At 46.9% G+C, this 17,910-nt stretch overlaps 1 protein-coding gene across 3 annotated transcripts in view; it reads right to left on the reverse strand.

Moving 5' to 3' along the window:
- KIAA0319 (KIAA0319 ortholog) overlaps positions 1-17,910 on the reverse strand; it is a 107,425-nt gene that overhangs the window by 54,671 nt on the left and 34,844 nt on the right. For all 3 annotated transcript variants that reach the window (XM_090039487.1, XM_090039486.1, XM_090039488.1), the window contains 4 exons: positions 6,704-7,470; positions 4,253-4,448; positions 1,471-1,575; positions 184-281 (listed from right to left, as the gene is read on the reverse strand). In XM_090039487.1, the coding sequence (XP_089895613.1) occupies positions 184-281; positions 1,471-1,575; positions 4,253-4,448; positions 6,704-7,470 (1,166 nt within the window). The remainder of the gene's footprint in view (positions 1-183; positions 282-1,470; positions 1,576-4,252; positions 4,449-6,703; positions 7,471-17,910) is intronic.

A 17,910-nucleotide genomic window follows, 5' to 3' on the forward strand; every position in this document is an offset into this window, starting at 1 on the left:
TTATTTTTCTCCAACTTCTTGACTAGCTAAAAAAAAAAAAATTACCTGGACTGAAATATGAAGCAAACTGACAAGTCCAGGATTCGCTATACATACCAAACCAAATGCAGACATCACCACAGACTCCAAGACCTCACACAACAGTTGGATGGGTCAAGTCACACTAAACCTCAGAGCGCTTACCTGTGAGAGTTTCAGTGTTGGTGTATGCCTGTGCTCCATTTCACCCTCATAGTCAGCAGGGTGACTGATCAGGCTCCACTCATAGCTATAAGCAGTTTCTAGGGTAGAAAAAGAAGAAAAGTAATCAACAGTTTTGCCTTCAAGCTAAACATACAGGGAGAAATGATGAAATTAGGTACAGCATCTGTAATGCCAAAAATTTTAGTCAAAACAATGATCTCTCATGTTTTAGCCTCTGAAATAACAGCATGCACTACGGTACTGTAGCTCACTCAGTGGTATTTGAAGTAGCTTCTTTTCTTCACCATCACTGACCTGAGCACTGGAATCATTTTTGTTTTACAGGCTCATTTACAGTGCATTTGTTCTTTCCACTAGCAGCTAAAAAGCAGCATTAAGAGTTCAATGTAATGCTTTAAAAGCTTAATCCATACCCTCTGCTCCTCCACAAGCCCTGTAAATAATATAAGTAGCTCCCCTGGAAGCAATCAATGTAAGGTCTGACCTAGTGCATATCTAGAAGAGGATCTGGCTAGTCCATATGAATGCTACAGCAGAAAGGCTACAATGAACTAGACTCAAAAGTCACTTGGAAACCCCTCTCACAGCTAGAGCCACAGGGTACAGACAGAAGTTACATCTGTCAGTCCCCTGAAAGTGCTCTACAGCCATGCCATAACACACATGCACAGCTGCAGAGCACTTTAAAAGTGGCCGATCATGCAACAAATTAATCCTCATCAAATGTGCGATCAGATAAAGGTGCTCCACTCTGGAGTGCCTTGGGGAACTTCTGTCAGGCTGGGCAAACCCCAGGCCACAGCTCGCTCCTTCGTACTTCTCCCCACTCTCTATAGAAGCACCAAAGCTGCACAGACATCCTGTCTGAACTGAAGAAATGCAGGCAGATGCTGGGGGACACTAGAGCAGGGCAGGGTGGGGCAAGGCTAGGGGAGAGAAGATACAGGCAGTATCTTCAGGCGTGATCATTCCTGAAGTGGAACTCAATCCCCAAGCACCCCCACTCTCCTGGACCAACAGACAAGCATATGTTGGGTTGGGGGACACTAACTGATGGTGCTTTATGTAAAATGCTGGGAGTTAGAGTGGGGGCCTGCAGGTCTGTCAGTGCCCACAGGGTTTGGCCAAGAGGATCTCAACCCATCAGAAGGGGAAACTGGACCCTCAGAATTCCTTCCTAGTTATGAGGTACATCTAGCATGAAGTCCAACTTCATTCAAAGTCAGTATTTTGTGTTTTCTTGTATGACAAGACCATTCAACTCACCTGTAGGTGGTGGTGGGACAACAAAAGCATTCAGTTCAACTTCATTTCTGGGGAGTGTCACCTGGATGTTATCACCAGCTGATACAATGAGCTCTTTTATTGACTCTACATTTAAAAAATAATACAATTAAGGACAAATTAATTTAAAACATTTTAATAGGGATGCAGTCATTGTTCATCAACTGGTAACTTTCAAAGTAGGTACAAATTATAAATTATCAAGGAAATGTAATTATCAGATTACAATTGATAAGAATAATCATGATTATAGATTTATTTTCTCTCTCCAGGTTACAAACTGTTCGCCTAAAGTTGCAATCAGAATAAACTTAGCACCTACATTAATATTACCAGGAGCAGTAAATGTTAAAACCTCCAATCCTGAAATTCGATGAAAAGCACCAGAGTGTATCCAACCATTTGGAATTTATTCAGGAACATCCCAAGATGAACAGAGGCAGTACAAACTGGTATAACAGATAAGGGAACCATGTAGGTTGGTACAACCAAACTTGGCACAATGGATGCAAGTAATATATAGGAATGTGGTAATTAAGTACAGTAAGTACATTTAATTAGAAAACTGTAAGGTGCTTAGTACCAAAAGTGATTTATCATGCATGGGCAATGATGCAGGCTTAATGTAAGCATTTCTAATGTATAAAAAGAATAAACCAGAAATGCACTTTGGATTTGCATTTAACACTCCACTATCCCTCCTGTCAGCCAGTCTGATCACATGGCCAACAGTATCATCATATTCACTGAGTAGCTGCTGCGTCCTTTGAACCACGTTATAATAGGAACTAATGGGCCCTTGGAGGCAACAAGTGTACTAACAGAAAATATGAAAAGAAAGCCTCTGCCTCTCCCCATATATAACTCTTCTGTATTCCCATTACTTATGGTCCATGAATGCAGACCAGGGACCAACTAACAGATCCAGCATTCTAACCCTGTTCAAGTGCAAAGCCAGGGAGCCCATCTTCTCCCAAGTGAAGTCAACACTATTGCTGTGCATTCTCCTGAGCACTTGCCAAAGAACCTTGACTTTCTCTCCAGGACACTTCAGACTCCATCTGCTAAGCCACTTAGGGGCACACAAATCTCTCTTCCTCAGCCCAAGTGCATTTGTTTTGCTTAAGGGCAAAATTTCAGCTCTGAATTGAATCATGTGTGTGCCTGAGCCATCCACCAGACAACACTCAGTGATTCTGATAACAGTTTTGTGAACAGTTTCCAAGAACTTTATTGTTGGAAGCTCTCCAAAGAAAAATGCAATCAGCATTAGAATAAAAAGACCATACTAAATAATTCAGCATCGTCTTTACCAAAGCAATAGGCTCTTGCCTTTTTTGTCAAGTGTGTACCATTTACATGTTTGTGTGATGCTCTAAAAGGCATAGCTAATATGTTATTCAGAGAGCCACTTTTTAAAATTCCATTAAAATAAGAGGCTGCCATGAACCTATGGCTTAACCATGGCTTAACACTTTGCATGTTATTTCATGCTGCTCTTTACCTAGGAACAAGTCTCCCTTCCTGCAAACCACTCTTATCTACACAGTCAACCGATCTATTCGGTAATGGGGTTTCTTTTTGGCAGTATACTTTCAGGCAGGGTTCAAACAGATCTACACCAAAGGCTTTCCAGGAGTGGGAAGTCCTGAATTAAGGACTGAATCTTGTTTTTAGATCCCATCCTTGTGAGAGAAGAGTAGTCCCAGTGATGACACAATCATTTCCTGGAAAACACCCCTGCATTTTGCATAGAAGATACATAAGAAGAGCACTAACAGTTGACCTGGATTGTGACTGTCCCTTAGACTGGAAGTGTTTGAGGAAGAAGGCACAGCTGGAGAGCTGTCTGGCTGTTACAGTCACCAGTGAGTGGAAACCTGCTGCTACATGCTGCAAGGGTTTTGAACAGTGCAGCATTTTCAAAGGTCACCTTATGATAATGGTCTGGTTAAAGCAGGCCATTTTGAATTTCCAGAGAGCCCTGCTGAAAACAACATTTCTCAATAGGTCCAAAAATAAATCCATTTTCAAAAACAAAAGTGCTCTTAATATAGAACTCGTGGGCAGAATTCTGACTGGCCTTAAATTTCATTTCTTTTGTCTAAGACATGACTGAGATTGAGCCTGGAGTTTATAAGCCTACAGCTGAAGAGTGTGGGCTATATACTTGCCAAACTAGGATGTGTGGTTTTATGGTAGGAAGCAAGCCAGCCCCAGAAAATAGAAATCCAGTAGGAAAAGGCACTCAAACTCTTCCCAGCCTTTGTTCAGAAATGCTGATTTGACAGGCACAAAAGAAAAACATTACCCTCTAACAATCAAGCAAAACACTGAACAGGGTTTGCTTCCCCCCCCCCCAAATAAATAATATTACTATTACCATCTCCACAGAAGCTCAAGTAGGAAAACTATTAAAAAGGACCAGGCTCAACACACTATAAAAACAGTCAAAGGCCTCTTTGATTCCCTAGCTGATCCCCCTTTGACAGAGCTCCTTAGCCACCACAAATAAATTAGTGATCCTTGGATTTTAGATTCTCTGTCACTCAGTATCACAATATGAAAGTTGTGCTATTGATAGCTCACATATTAGTGATAAATTGCACTTTGGTTCAAAGCTTCTGCTCCCCAATCAATTTGGCAAAAAGAAATTTCACTCACAGTCTGCCAGTCACATCAGGAGTCTGTTTTGGGTTTTGGCTTAGGAGGCATCAGTTTCTCAATACTTTCTGCCAGAAGTTCAGCCTTGAAAAAGAGTTACCTGCTTTGGCCCCATTGGTAGGAGATACGAATTGCTGCGTGACAGTAGACCGAGAGGGGAGAGGGTTAGTAGGAAGTGGTGTGATTCCATCTGGAGTCAGACTGTGCTGAGCTGTTGTGGAGACCTGGGTTCTCTCTAAAATAGTTGGTGTGAATCCCAGGTTGTCTGAAGCAGGATTATGGGAAGGTGTTAGAACCTATGAGATGAATTGTAGGGAGAAAGTTATTAAGATAAACCATTGTCCAAATTCAGATATACATTTCTATAACGCACAAACTTATTTGGAAGTCCCATGTGAAGCAAAACATCTGCCATAAGTTTCTGCAGAAAATTCACAACCTCAACAGTATTTTCAACAAAATCAGGAAATTGCCAGGAAAATAAAGGTACTTTGGAAAATTTGCAAGGCCAGCAGTTCTCAGAGCCCTGTATGGTGACAATGATGATGCAGTAATATTACTCAACAAATACTCAGAAATGGCCATTGATCTGACATCAGAAAGTCATAACATTTCACATTCCCACCATTTCATTATCTACTGAAAATTTGCATCTTTTGTCTGTATCTTGTAATTTTACTGTTTATTTCTAAGACCTGATTGATTGGTGTTCTTCATTTCTGTTTTCTTAATGCCTGTAAATAAGATGCCAACTCTGAATCATCTAGCTAATGGAATAGTGCTCTTCAGCTGACCTGTCCTATGAAAATGGTGATTCTACAGATATACACATGGGCAGAGCTAGGCTTTTGAAAATGGGGTTGCAGACAGTGTGGCACATCTGAGTAGCAACCCAGAAAGGGCAGAGCACAAGTGCAACTGGGTTGCCACAGCAAACAGCTAATGAGATTAATTAGGAAGTACCTGCAAGAAAGCCTGGGGGAAGTCAGCTGACCAGAAAAGGGGCAGGGCCTGAGGGATTAAACCATTAAACCATTAATGGGGATTAAGCCCCATTAAACCATTATTTCTAGTCCCCCGCCCTTATCCTGCCTCCCCACTTCCCACACAGTTTGTCATACTCATGTTAGAAATATTATTAAAAAGTAGTGAATAAAGTGTTGTTAGAACTACACAGTTTGTATCTTGTACCTGATAAGCAGAAACACCACCAAGGACATCTCGCTAATTTACTATCTCTTTGTAACACTAAATCACACATACCTTCAAACTCATAGATTCACAGATGCTAGGGTCGGAAGGGACCTCAATAGATCATGGAGTCCGACCCCCTGCATAAGCAGGAAAGAGCGCTGGGCCTACATTACCCCAGCTAGATACACTCCTCTGCCTCTACTCTTGTAAACTACAAAGGCTGTGATTTAATTGGCTGTGTCCTTGGGAAAGAGAGGGGTTTGAACTTTTGGTAACCTGGAGAGCTTTCTAAGCATGCGTAATTAGCTAATGCATATATGCCTATCCGCCCCGCATACTTAAGTAGTTAATTATAATGCACATGCGACGGATGACGTAACGTCATTTCATGTATGTTTGTATGAACCGGAAATGAGTTGTAAGAGTTCCTGCTTCTGCACACGTGCCCAGGAGGGAAGGGATAAAACCCAGCTGAGAGTTTTCCTCAGAGGCAGAGTGTGGTCTTTTGTCTTCACTCTGACCCTATTTGCAAATATACCTTTTGTGTTGCTAATAGTGTGTGTCTGAGAGTTCTTCGCCTCCCAAGAAATGAACCGCAGCATTTTTGCAACACTCACTTCTTGCCTCTGCTCTTTGCTTAAGCTATAAGCTTTTCAGGGCAGAGTGAAAAGGAGTGTCCACTAATGCTATTTGGCATTGATAGGGTGCTTTACATGTTCAAAACACTATACAAATACTTATTATTCAGTACATTACCACTTGTACCATTATACTAGCTTATTTTATGGATGGGGAAACAGAGAGTTGGTTGTATTTGAACAAGGCCACACACTGAATTTAGGCCTGGGCCAAAGCCAAGATTTCAGTGCTGAAATTTCTCAGTCCCAACTCTCTGTTTATTCTCCTAAATCCCACTCCCCCTCAGGGCCTGTCAAAATGCATGCTATATGCCGAGCTAAACCATCCTGCAAGCTCTTCAGGGATAATATGCTCTGAAGGTCAGAATGGCAAAACACCACACAGACTCATTGCAATCCAGACCCACATCTGCAAACCTGAGAGCTTCAAATGGGTTCCTTTGCTCTGCTACCAGTGGACTTACTCCTTAATGGCTGACAGACATCTGAGGGCCTTCTGCTCATCTAAGTAGCATTGCATTTCAATTAGCTTAGCCTGGGGAAGCAGGGTTTGTCCACTCTCATACAGTAATATGAGAAGTCAGTAATGCAAGGCAGCATTCGATTTCCTCAGGGAGTATTCTACAAAGCAATCATCTGTTTTGATTGAAAAAGCACTACAGTGCAGAACACTACAGGACAGCCTCCCCACATCTTCTGGGATCTTGGAATACACATACCTCTTGCCTGAGATTATCACTGGCTTGGATGGGTGATGGAACAACTGCTTCACTTGCTGTTTTCTTCGCTGGGAATGGAGTAGCTTCCGCAAGAAATGGCAGCTTCTCCTTGAAGGATGCAGTAGCAGAGTTGGATTCAGACCCATTTTTATTCATGAGGTTTTTCAGTTTATCGACTCCCCTGTCTTTTTCAGCCAGATTCTCACCATTGTCTTCAGTACCTGAAGAGTTAAAGCCATTTTCACTAGTCACCATCAGGCCCCAGTCTGTGTAATCAGTGCTCTCCTTCTGTTCATGCTTGATGCTCAGCTGAAACGGGTCTTGCTCCAGTTCCCTGTAGTCATCTGTGTATTCAGGTACCTCTTCAAGGCTGTGATCTTTACTTAGCAAAGATAACTCCTTCAAATTACTCACTTCCTCAGAGGGCTCATTCTGGTGTCCCACAGAATGAACCATATTTGGGAGCGCCTGTCCATACCCTAGCAATGTGGCTGGTCGCTGAGAGGGTCTCAGTACAAAGGTAAGGTAAGACTTAACCGTTTCGATTTTCTTAGGTTCACAGTTCTCTTTATGCTGGCAGTTCACAATGTAGCAACGCCGTTCAAACATCCAGGACAAGTCACAACCTGAAAGGTCACAGCAGGCAGCTGTGCAGTCTGCCATTGACACAGCATGAGGGACTCGCATGATTTTAGTGGTTTCTAAATTTGGAGAGATCACAGCATCTGAGTACGTGGCTCCTTCCCTACACTGCTCGCACAAATACCCTGAAACAAAAGGCGATGAATTTAGTTGAAGAACAATCAATCATCAAAACAATCATATAGGTTATTTTATTTCCAGGGCTTTTCCAATGATGGCAAAAATTTACATTGTACTAAATAGATTTATATTTTAGTTTAAAACTACACAAGTTTCTCCAGTGTTTTTCTTGCAGCGTGCATTAACAGCGACATTTCACACCTTGTGTTTGTCATCTAAGGCTCTCAAGGAATTCTGACCCACATCTCTCACCCTTACTTTCACCAAGTACAGAAACAAAGAGGTCAAAGTGACTCCAAATGTCACAGAGGCTGTTGGCAGAGGAAGGAGCATAAGAACTCTGTTGATAAAGAAATCAAAAAACACTTTTCAGGATTTAAAAAATATCAAGTTAATTTTCCTTCCAGTAAGAGGAAGACAGAAAGCACCACATAGGTAGGGACCTACTGAATTCACAACTGTGCAAAAAAATGTGAATTCACGTGGGCTGCAAGGAAAAGAGTGGGCTTTGCAAAAAACAGCAAGCTCGCTGCAAAAAAAGAAGAAAAGAAAAGTTTATTGAAAATAAAATGCTGTCTCCCCAGAGGGAGCTGGTGCTGCGGCCCAAGGCCACTATCACTTGCTGCCAAGATGGCTGCTGCCCCTGCCCCTCACCACTGATTGGCTGAGACAGCTACCTGTTGTGTGGCCTCACCCCTCTCCATCAATTGGTGGCAAGGGGCAGAGCAGCATGATTGACACCCCTTGCAAACAATCAACAGCAAGGGGAGAAGTCACGTGATGGACAGCCTTCACAGAATCACAGCCAATCAGCAGTGAAGGGCAGGGCCACCAGTGCCCCTCAGCCAGTGGGGGGGAGGCACTGGACCTAACCCGTAAAAATGGCTGCTGGCCCCAGGATCTGCCTGTGAAATAAGCCAGCCACCTCCTTGAGTTAAGTAACCTCTGTCTTGTGTGTACGGGTCTACCTATGCCATTTAGAGGACTAGCATATTATTTAAGTACTTGAGTAGACGCTGGCTGGCCAATTCTAACTTCCATGTTTTAACCATTAGCTTCTGCTGCCTCCCAGGGTATTACTCCTTCTAGGGCCACCTCCCCTCCTCCTGGCTCTTCCAGTGAAATTACAAGATGCACTTCTAATGCCAAAATCATTTTCAAATCAAGACAGTATGAGGTTATGAATGCAGGATTTTGACATCACGACAGGATGAAATCTAGGCTTGTGAGGGTGAAATCTTCAACCAAGCACAAATCCAGAGAATGTCTATATCAGCCACACAGTTCAGCCCCCACAATAAATCCACAAAATAAGAAAAAGAAAAATCTAATTTTTCTTCAGAACAATTTGTGGGAATGTCACCTTAATCTGACAGCCATTGGAAAAGTCACTGTGTAAAAACAGCATGGTCTCATTAACATGTCTTTGAGTCACATTTGCTGATAAACTGATGAAAACAAGATGTTACTGTTCCCACTGCAGAGCTTGTCAGCATCATCATAACCAGGGATCCTAGTTTTCTCTGTTTAAAAAGAAAATCAAAATGCTCTGATTAAAAATCCAAACTCCATATTTTTCCATGATTAAAATGAAATGCTGCTGAATATATAGTTATCAGCTGAACACAAAGTTTTAATTGATCTATTTACAATTTTAAAGCAGTTTGGAACTCTACCAGAGCCTCAGTCACTATAATAAAATAAATTCTAAGTGCCTATAAATGTTGGCATTTGATTGGGGAGGGGGTTATCATGGAAAATCAGAGCTCACCCTGCCCCCTTCACTCACCAAGACATGGGTCCACCTCCAGCTGTCCCCTGCCACTGCTTTGTGGCCACTGAGCAGCCCCATATGCCAGTGCCCTGCCCAGGCCATTGCCCCTCACTCCCAACTCAGAGCCCCCAAGTGCAGCTGGTGCTCCTCACTCCCCATCCACAGCCTTTTGGCCCTGCCAATGCCCCTCACTCCTGACAAACAGCCTCCTGCCCCCTTGCCCCCAGCCCTGCTGAAGGTGGTCCCCAGCTGCCAGGGCTACAGGGTCAAGGACCCGGGTCCATAATCCTGTCCCCCACAGCAGCCCCTCAGCCCCTCCTGCCACCCATGGGAGATGATGGCTGCTGCGGCTGGAGCAGAGCACAGAGTCAGGCTCCCCCACCACATAGACAACACAGCCGGATCAGAGCTCATGGGGGAGGATGGATGTGAGCTGCCCACTGCAGGCCCAGAGCGTACTGCCCTGCTGCTATCCCCCCTGGTGGTCCCCATGACCCAGTGGGCAGAACCCAGCATGGCAGGCCAGAGCAGAGTGGGGTAGGGAGGCTCAGTGCTTGTTGCCATAGCAAGGTGCACCCTGTCTACCCAGCAGCAGCATCTCACCATGGCAGTGTGGGGCTCCTAGCTGTAGCACCAAGCCTCCCCACCCCACTCTGCTCTGCCCTACTATGCCAGGTCCCGCCTGCTGGGACATGGAGGCCCTTGGGGGAAGAGCAGCAAGATGGGGAGCCCTGAGCCTACAGCTACCAGCCTGCATCTGCCCTCAGCCTGCACACAAATCTGGGTGGCATGTGCCCACCATGCCACCCTGGAAGTGCACCCAGCAGTGGGATGCCAGCCCCCTGCTACCCTCCCCAGATAAGCAGCTTCATCCTGCTCCCCAGCCAGGCCCTGCAGCCACACATTCTCACCCCAGCCCTGGACCCCAAGCCCCATGTACCACACCAACTAGGCAGTGCCCCCAGCCCCAACTCCCTCCTTCCCTCACTTGGGGGCCTCCACCTCAGCTCCCAACTTATCTGCAGAGAGCTGCAGGACCTGCTCTCATGCCGCCTGGCTATACATGGCCCCCTCTTACTGCCCTCCCTCTCAGCCCCTTGCACATGGAACTGTCAGCCTGCAAGGGGAAACCCACTGTTTCCCATATTTTTCTCCTTTAAAGTAGAACATTGTGGTTTTCTGTGATGAATGGAAAACCCAAATCCCTGGTCCTGACACAGTTATGAAAGAGGGATTCTACTCTATTTTATGCATCACTGCCAAAGTGTCACTAGAATTCTGATAGGAATGTCCTTATTACTGATCCTGATGATATAAGGCGGGTGGCTTTACTGCAACACAGGCGCCACAAATCATGCAGGCAGCCTTTGCATGCTCCACGCAGCAGACTAGGGAATGGACAGACTGCTTTCTGCTCTATCTGCTATTGTGCTGAGCATCAGATCATGCAAGGAGCACAGGACAGGAAACAGAAAGCAGATGGAGCAAAGCAAGAGGATCAGAGTGGCACTCAGAGGTGTGGGGCTAATTTGCCAAAAAGGTTGGTCCCCACTGGTATAACAGAAGAAAGATGACAGCTTGAGCATTGGATCCAAGATTTATTTAAAAAAAAAAAAAACCCTTGATAAAAAATCCTGCTCTCTGTTATACTAGTATGGGGCAGTGGAAGAAGGAAAAGCTAGAGGGAGGGAACAGACAAATATACTTTTTAGCCACTTTAAAAAGAAAAGGGGAGCTGCTACTTGGGAGCACACATGGGACCTTATTATCCAAGTGTAACATCCACATGATCCTATAGTGATACATCTTTGACCCCAAATGGAGCAAGGTTAAAGTAAGAGTAGTTTTGCTACACTTATATTGTTACAAGGTTATAAAGAAGTCACATGTGAGCAACAGCGCATACCAGTATTCTTTGATATAGGTCCAATTGGTACATCTGCCTGTATCAGTCTATAATGTGAGACAGCTTGCAAAGAGCGGAAGCAGCCAATATCCAAGGGCTAAGGAGGGAGGCCAGCAATCTTGCCTGACAGTAGTCCAAGAGATAGCGTCACCCTCATAGAAATGTGTTGCAACTGGCAGCAACATTGATGGAAACTGCTCACTACTCCTTCTGGCACAATTCTGTTACCATCTGTTGGCCATTTGTTACTGGCTTTATGAATGTTATGCCAAAGTGCCAGATAAAAATATTGCCAAAGGAGACTGGTACAAACACATCTGGTCAAACAGGTGGTACAGTTCAGAGGCACTGTAGGTATAGATAGAAGAGCTCCCCATTGTAACTCACGGCACTTCACAGGAAGCACCATGAGTTACTACGATCCTCCAAACCCCACAGACATTCACTGTTGGGTCCCAGATGCTGGGGAATTGAGCTGCCATTTAAAGCAGCTGCAAGCCTGCAGCCACTACCCCTAGCAATGCCCCTCCCCCACCCCAGCCCCAGGCTGTTTTCAGAATGGGAGGGGGAAAGGGAGTGGAGGGAGTTCAGTCTTTGGGGGTTTAAGCCAAAGTGCTGCAGAGTGGGTGGACTGAATCCCCCTCCCCACTTTAGGGGGGTCACCAAGTGGGGGGACCACCCTCCAGTACTGGTTGAAAAAAACCCAGATTGAACTCCCTCTACTCCCTTTCCCCTCCCATTTTGAAGACAGCACCAGGAGCAGGGCTGCGCAGACAAAAGTTACTGAAGGCAGTCTGCATTGGAGTGTTTTCATCTGAACCCTGATGCAATGAGGGTTTAGATTTTTGTGGAATCAGGCCCTTTTAAAGTGCTCTGCAGCCATGCACTTCTGTTTGGTCACAGCTATAGAGTGCCTTTAGGGGCCAGAACAGGTGAAAATTGTCACTTCTGTCTGCACCTTGTATGTGCTTTGAGATAGCACAACTTCACCATAGAGAGGAGAGAGAGATAAGCCCATGAAGCTTGGAAGTGTTCTGCCTTAATGTAACCAATGTGATCCAAATGATGACTCACGCTTTCTGACCTAGTGTCAACATCAACAGGAAAAGGTGTCTGTTCCAGTTAATATGTCCAGCCTAATGCCTCAACTACTTGCCCCCTCACTGAGCTGCATGTAAAAATCACTTATTTGATAAAACAAAGTAGAGGCACTGTTGCCAATAGCTCAATGGCAAAAGAAATGGAGAATATGTGCAAAATGATGTATTAACACCCTGATGGAATGTCTTAAAAAATGTGAGTCTCTACTGTTGCTAGGACATTAAGTTTAGTTTTCATGGGAATTCAAATTGTAGCCATTATCAGTGTAATATGGCTGTGTTACTGCTTAAGGCAAGAGCAGGCAATTATTTCAGGCAGAGGGGCACTTACCGAGTTTTGGCAAGCTGTCAAGGGGCACATGGGTATCCCTGCTCCTTGCCAGGTGCCCTGCCCCCTGGTCACCATCTTGTGACTAGAAATCCTGCCCCTTAACCTCTGACCTTTGCCACGTGAAGTCCCTCCCCTTGCCCCCAGAAGTACTCCTTTCAGCAAGGGGTTTTGCCATCTTGGAACCAGAAAAATAGCAAATTATGTTCTAAAAAGCAAACATCCACAGCATTCATTAATTTGATTTTAAAAAATATTTTTGTCCTGATTTTAATGCATTTGTGTAGTGTACACATAGGTGATTGCACAATAGCTTAAAATGAAGTCTTACTTTGTATATTGTGGGGGGGTATATAGGTTGGTGGGGGGCTGTGGGTGGGTATGGGCTTTGTAGGGGGGCTGTGTGGGGGCAGGGTGGCTGGGGTGTGGGAGTGCATGTGTATGGTGGGGTATTTCTGTGGGACTCATCCTATGAACACACACACTGCCCCTGCCTGCACACAAACACACACACATACACCTACCAGTGTGGCCCTGTGCTCCCCTGTCTGGCAATGCAGCCAGGAGCCATGTGCTGCTGGAGCAGGGCAGGGGCAGGAAGAGTGAAATGGCTGGGTGTAGGGCGGGCTAGGCTGCTCAATTCTGCTGAGGGCTCCCCCTGGGTCCCACTCCCCCTGGCTCCTGTCAGCTTTGACAGGAAGCCAGGAGCAAATAAATATTAGTTTACTAATTTTTTTAGGGGCTCCACAGGCTGGATAGAATGGCCTGGCGGGTCAGATCCAGCTCACAGGCTATATTTTGCCCACCCCTGTGTTAAGGAGAAAACTAAACAAGAGAAAATACTTTTTAGACAGTGCATAGTCAACTTGTGAAACTCATCACAACAAGAGATTGTAGGCGCAGATTGTATAGTCAGGTTCAAAAAAGACAAGTTCATAGATGATGGATCCACTAATAGGTATTAAATAGAACAGGCAGGGATGTATCCTCTAACATCTCTAAACCAATGATGGTGAATGCCAGGGAAAGTATGATGTGGTACAGGTTACTCTAGACTTACCTTATTTGTATGCTTTCCCTCTAAAGTATCCACCCCTGCCACTGTCAGAGATAGGATATTGAGCTAGATATACCACTGGTCTGACCCAATGGGCATATCTACACGTGCAATTAATGCAATAAACTCCAGCACACATCACACTAGAATTTATTGCTCCCAAGCACTGCGTTTACTCATGCGCCTCCGGCCTGGGGCACAGAGCGCACAGTGGCTCCAACCCCAACTCCAACCAGGCAGCAGCGACAATGATGTCAGTATTATAGCAGGAGCAGATCCAGCCTTGGTCCCCACACCATGCATTCTCCTCTGTGGTCCTCCCACTGATGCCACATTGTCTCCTCTGCACGCTGCCCCCCACTTCACAGTCTCCCCTGTGCTCCTCTATGTACTATAAAGTCTCCCCCACAATCCCCCCACTGTGCACCCCTTTCCCTGTAGCACAAGCCACCTTGAGCCACCCCAGTCCAGATCAGGCAGCAGCAGCACCAGAAACAGCTTCCACCCTAGCCTTTGTCTGGGGCAAGCAATGGTTTCAGCTCTAGCCCTGGGCCTGGATCAGGGCCGGAGCTGGAGCCGGAGCCAGAGCCAGAGCCACAGCAGTTGCCTGCCTTGAGCCAGTAGTCTAATCCAAAATGAGACCTTTTTTTGCCCCCTATGTTGAATGGGGAAAACCCCTCATCTTGGATTTGAGTAAATATGGTATAAAAAGATTTCATAGATTTCATAGACATTAGGGCTGGAAGGGTCCTCGGGAGATCATCGAGTCCAGCCCCCTGCCCAAAGGGCAGGAAGTCACCTGGGGTCATAGGATCCCAGCAAGATAAGCATCCAATTTACTCTTGAAGGTGTTCAATGTAGGTGCTTGAACCACCTCTGCTGGCAGACTGTTCCAGACCTTGGGGGCTCGGACAGTGAAGAAATTCTTCCTTATGTCCAGCCTGAAACGGTCTTGCAGGAGTTTGTGACCGTTCGACCTAGTCATCCCCTGGGGCGCTCTGGTGAACAGATGTTCCCCCAGATCCTGGTGGTCACCCTTGATAAACTTATAGGTGGCCATCAGATCACCCCTGAGCCTGCGCTTTTCCAGGCTAAAGAGCCCCATGTCTCTCAGCCTGTCATCGTAAGATCTGTTTTCCTGACCTCTGATCATGCGCGTGGCTCTCCTCTGGACTCTCTCAAGCTTCTCCACATCCTTTTTGAATTGTGGAGCCCAAAACTGGACGCAGTACTCCAGCTGCGGCCTCACCAAGGCCGAGTACAAGGGGAGAATGACATCCCGGGATTTGCTCGAGAACCATCTATGGATGCAAGCCAGCGTTTTGGTCACTTTGCTAGCCGCAGGTAGTAGAAGAGTAGAAGAGAAATGCATTTTGGATTTGTCTAACCCTGCCTCTCCCTGCTGATCTCTTAGATGATGTTATCATCTAAGCCTGTGGCCACTGAAGAGCTGCTTATTCTTATTCAAACCATGTAGTATTAGGGCCTACCAGGTCCTTGGAGGCAACAGCAACATTTACTCAGGATAAATAGCACGTTAGCCCATAAGGCCCACTGAGGGCACTTACAAAAGTTACATTTTTTATGCAGAGGCCCCTGAGCACTCTACAGCCATAATTTAACAAATATTCACAGCTGCAGAATACTTAAAATGGCCTATCATGTGAAAATGTAACCCTCATCTGACAAAGTATCAGACAGGGGTACTCTAAAGCAGAACACCTTAGGGAACCTGGGGTTCCCTGCAAGGGTTAATTTTGGATGATTCTACCCATTTCCCATGAGACTTTGTGGGGCTGAGCTGGTGCTCGCAAGGGTGAGCACCAGCCCAGCCCTGCTCCCCGGGCTGTCACAGAGAAGAGACAGAGTCTCCTCCCTGAGCAGTGGGAGACAGAGGGAGGAGGATGGGGGAAGGAAGCCCCCCCCACATTGTGCATGCCCCCCTAGCTACCCTTGCTGTGGTCTTGGAGGAAGCCGGGCTGGGCCCATGAGATGAGGAGGGGAAGACTCCCTTCCCCTACCCCCACACAAGCATCTTGACAGCAACAGAGGCTGCCCAGCTCAGAGCTGGGACAGGTGGGTACAACAGAGCCCCAAGACCTCATCATGAGTAGCTGGGCTGGGCCTACACAGCAAGGGGGCTCTGTTCCTTCCCCTACCTGAGGCTCCTGACAGCAGCAGCCATGGCTGCTGCACCCAGAGCTGGGGCAGGAGGGATGGAAACAGACCACTCTCCTCCTGGCATGGGCCAGGCCTGGCTACCCCTGCTTGGGTCTTATAGGAAGCCAGGCATTGGTGAGATCAACCAGCGCTTACGCAGTTGGTGCTGCCAGGCAGGCCTTGGGTTCTCTGATAATGACCCATGCTTTCGGGCAGGGGGCTTGCTAGGGTAGGATGGGCTTCACCTCTCTCCTAAAGGCAAGCGTGTCTTCTCTTCCAGGTTGGCTGATCTCATACGGCGAGCTTTAAACTAGCATCACCAGGGGAGGGGGCCGCAGGAAGCTGAGGAGACACCACCCGAGCAAGACAGGTAACAAATGCTAGGAGTGCCCAGGTAAGAAACAGGGGTCCAAACAGTCTCCCAAATCGGGGGGTAGCACATGCAGCTAGGTAGGGCCTTAAATGCCTATATACCAATGCTCGTAGTATGGGGAATAAGCAGGAGAAACTCCCCCTCAGAATAGCCAGTTCAGACCCAGACATAACAGGGCTTACAGAAATGTGGTGCGATTCATCCCATGACTGTGCAGTTAGCATTAGGGGCTATAGGCTTTACAGGCAGGATAGAGAAGGAAGGAAAGGCAGGGGTGTGGCGCTCTATGTCAAGGAGCAATACTCATCCTCTGCCAGCAAAATGAGGTCAGGGGGGCAAGCTGAAGTGCTCTGGGTCAAGATACAAGGGGGCCGTGGGGAGAGGGATCTAACAGTGGGGTCTACTACAGACACCCAAACCAAGTGGAGGAACTGGACCAGGAATTTTCGGACCAGCTTGCAAAGGCACTTAAGGCAAGGGATGTAGTTGTCATGGGTGATTTAAATTACCCGGACATCTGCTGGGAGGAACAGTCAGCCAGGCCAGACTGTTCCAGGAGGTTCCTGGCCGACATACAGGACCTCCACTTAATTCAGGAGGTGCACAGTCCCACCAGAGGAAATGCCCTGTTGGACCTGGTCGTCGCCACAGGCAACAACCTGGTAAGGGGCCTCCAGGTCCTTGACCACCTGGGTGATAGCAATCATTGCTTGCTGGAATTCACCATCCCGCGCAGGGTGTCAAGGCAGTAGCCCTAGACTTCAAGAGGGCCAACTTCAATGAGTTGACGAGATTAGTGGGAGAGGTGCTGGGTTCTCAAGGGCAGGGGAACTCAGTGCCCAAGATGAGTGGTCGTTCCTTAAGGAGACGATACTCAGGGACCAAGGGGTGACCATCCCAACAAAAAGCAAGGGGGGGCAGGAGTACCCGAAAGACCCCCTGGCTCACCAAGGGCGTACACCTGGTGGTAGGGGGGGTGCTATCTCCAAAGAGGAGTATACCTCCTCTGCTCGGGCCTGTAGGGGGGCTGTCAGGAAAGTTAAGGTGGACACAGAGCTAGGACTTTTGACTCCAAGATGAACATGGGCCGACAATGCGAGGTCACAGCTGGCAGGGCTAACTGGACCTTGTCGTGCATCCACAGGTGCATCTCAAGTAGGGCCAAGGAGGTGATCCTCCCCCTCTACGCGACACTGGTCAGGCCACAGCTGGAGTACTGTGTCCAGTTCTGTGCACCCCGCTTCAAGAGGGATATGGACAACATTGAGAGGGTCCAGAGGAGGGCCACCCGAATGATCCGGGGACAACAGGACAGACCTTACAATGAGAGACTGCGGGACCTGAACCTGTTCAGCCTTCACAAGACAAGGCTGAGGAGGGACCTGGTGACAGTCTATAAACTCACTAGGGGGGACCAGAAGGGTTTGGGAGAGACCTTGTTTCCCCTAGCGCCCCCTGGCATATCAAGGAATAACAGCCACAAGTTGTTGGACAGTAGGTTTAGATTAGACATCCGTAAGAACTACTTCACAGTTAGGGAGGCTAGGATCCGGAACCAACTTCCAAGGGAAGTGCTGCTGGCTCCTACCCTGGGGGTCTTTAAGAGGAGGCTTGATGCCTACCTAGCTGGGATCATTTGAGCTCAGTTTTTTCTCCTGCCCAGGCAGGGGGTCGGACTTGAAGATCTACAAGGTCCCTTCCGACCCGACTTCTATGATTCTATGATTCAGGCTGGGTCCCCAAGGCA

The sequence above is a fragment of the Crocodylus siamensis genome, chromosome 3 (genome assembly GCF_052110815.1).
Source record: "Crocodylus siamensis isolate JL-2025a chromosome 3, ASM5211081v1, whole genome shotgun sequence".
NCBI classification, from domain to species: domain Eukaryota; kingdom Metazoa; phylum Chordata; order Crocodylia; family Crocodylidae; genus Crocodylus; species Crocodylus siamensis.